The following is a 1,911-nucleotide window of genomic DNA, read 5'->3' as shown; positions in this document are numbered from 1 at the left end:
AGAAGGTTTCAAAATTGTCTATAGCATTGTTATATATGTGTTAAAAATTATAATGAATAGACAGAGTAAGATTAAAAAAAAACAGTTTGATCAATAGTTAGTCAGAAAGACAAACTCTCAACATATAATGACAAGACATTTTGGGATGAAGAAGAGCAATTCTTGTTCATAAATAATAAGGTTCAGAAACTGTTCACAAATTGTGTAGTTAACAAGCTCCAAGCCCATGTTTACAACAAAAACTATGGGGTAACAGAAATAACAGAATGTTTTATACAGAAATTAGGTTCAAAGGTAAAAACAAACTACTGAGTAGTAGTATGAACAGCAGCTACAGTAGAAACCATGGAGTCCACTCCACAAATATTTCTTCCCTGGCAAATCTTGTAGTATCCATTTTCTCCCCAGTTCTCTCCCCATGAGTTCTTAATGATCCAATACGGCTTCTCCTTCATCCTAATCGGCGCATACGCTCCAGAACCATATCCGACCAGTAACACTCCATGATCAAGCTTCTTTGAACATACATAAGGACATGATACTCCTCCAACATATGTCTGCATATAGACAGCATTTATAGCAACTGCAAGAGGACCATTTTTCACAAGATTGGCTGCAATCTGGTCTTCGTTAAGCGAAACAACACTGAAATTCGCCACTGATGCAGCAATCTTCTTCTTGTCGAATTTGCAGACACCTTTATCAGTTCCAGAATATGGATAGTCTTTCTCTCGCATCACTCCACCGGATTTTAGAATGTACTCAAAAGCACTGTTCATCAATCCACCGTTGCATCCGGAGTCACAAGAACCTGCCTCCTCTGGATCACACTGCACAAAGTTCATGAATCAAACCAATTCAGACATGTATTATAACAATTATTAACAATTTAACATTAATTGACAAAGAGAGAATGAAAAAGAAAAGGGAAAAATACCTCATGATCACAATCAACGAGTTGTTGCTCGCTAAGACTGACAAGTTCTCCGGTAGCGAGGTAATGAGCACCTTCAAGTGCACCGGTGGTGCTGAAACTCCAACAGGATCCACAAGAACCCTAATTCGTAATTACAAAAAAAATTAAAATCAGATTAAAAAAACTTTTAAATAAAATTGAATAAATAATAATCATATTTAGAAACAATGAATACCTGATTCTTAACCGGGGTAACCGCTCCTTTCTCTCTCCAATCAAAATCAGTGGGAAGATTATCAGTAGGAAGAATAGGAGCCTGATTCGCATCAGCAGGCAGACTCAACCCTCTCAATCCCGTAACGGATTTCCGAAACTCCAGCGGAGTGAGATCCGAGAACTGAGTTACACCGTGAACCGCCGAAGGATCCATTATCTGATGTCTCTTAGCACGGTGCATGTTAGTCTTAAAGATATTGAATCTGTAATCGTGTTCATCTTGTGAAGAATACACCTTCCCGAACCTATGTTTGAATAGATTAAAGTGATCCTCTGCTCCCAACGGCACTCCTCCGTCATCGACCACCTGCCGGATTATTGAATCTTCACCGTCAGTCGGTATCTCGGATGAGATCGCCGTGACGGAAAAGACGAAGAGAACAAACAACAGAATGAAAGTTCGATGATCCATGACTTGAGGAATGAGGAATGAGGAATTGAATGAAGAGAAGGGGAGTAGTGTGAGTATATTTATAACCTTTGCGGTTACGAAAAGAAAGGAATTTTAATTTTGAAAATAAAATATTCTCCGTGATTTGTTATATTTTGTTATTTTTCATAAGATCGGGTGCCCGCTAGCGATTACTTAATAGAAGAGTAAAGTTTATTAACCAATAGACACGTGACACGTGGGTTTAGATTTTCTTCGAAATTGAAGGACAGTTAGAAGAAACTGATATACATGACACGTGGATTTGGATTTAATTCAAATCTGAACG

General features: G+C 38.1%; 1 protein-coding gene across 1 annotated transcript; it reads right to left on the bottom strand.

Moving 5' to 3' along the window:
- Positions 1–138: 138 nt before the first annotated feature.
- Positions 139–1,671, bottom strand: LOC131607085 (probable cysteine protease RD19B). Its single transcript, XM_058879127.1, has 3 exons — positions 1,152–1,671; positions 938–1,057; positions 139–830 (listed from the first exon to the last, which is right to left on the bottom strand). The coding sequence occupies exons 1-3, from the start codon at positions 1,602–1,604 to the stop codon at positions 306–308; spliced, it is 1,098 nt and encodes a 365-aa protein (XP_058735110.1). The 5' UTR covers positions 1,605–1,671; the 3' UTR covers positions 139–305.
- Positions 1,672–1,911: the final 240 nt, after the last annotated feature.

The sequence above is a fragment of the Vicia villosa genome, linkage group LG5 (assembly GCF_029867415.1).
Source record: "Vicia villosa cultivar HV-30 ecotype Madison, WI linkage group LG5, Vvil1.0, whole genome shotgun sequence".
NCBI lineage: Eukaryota > Viridiplantae > Streptophyta > Magnoliopsida > Fabales > Fabaceae > Vicia > Vicia villosa.
Note: the sequence above shows the minus strand (reverse complement) of the source record. Positions and strands in the feature narration are given on the sequence as shown.

Coding starts and splice junctions, on each gene's coding strand:
- LOC131607085 (XM_058879127.1), bottom strand. CDS start 1,604: ATGGATCATCGAACTTTCATTCTGTTGTTTGTTCTCTTCGTCTTTTCC. Junction 1,058..1,151: donor TTACCCCGGTTAAGAATCAG/GTATTCATTGTT, acceptor ATTACGAATTAG/GGTTCTTGTGGATCCTGTTG. Junction 831..937: donor TCGTTGATTGTGATCATGAG/GTATTTTTCCCT, acceptor AACTTTGTGCAG/TGTGATCCAGAGGAGGCAGG.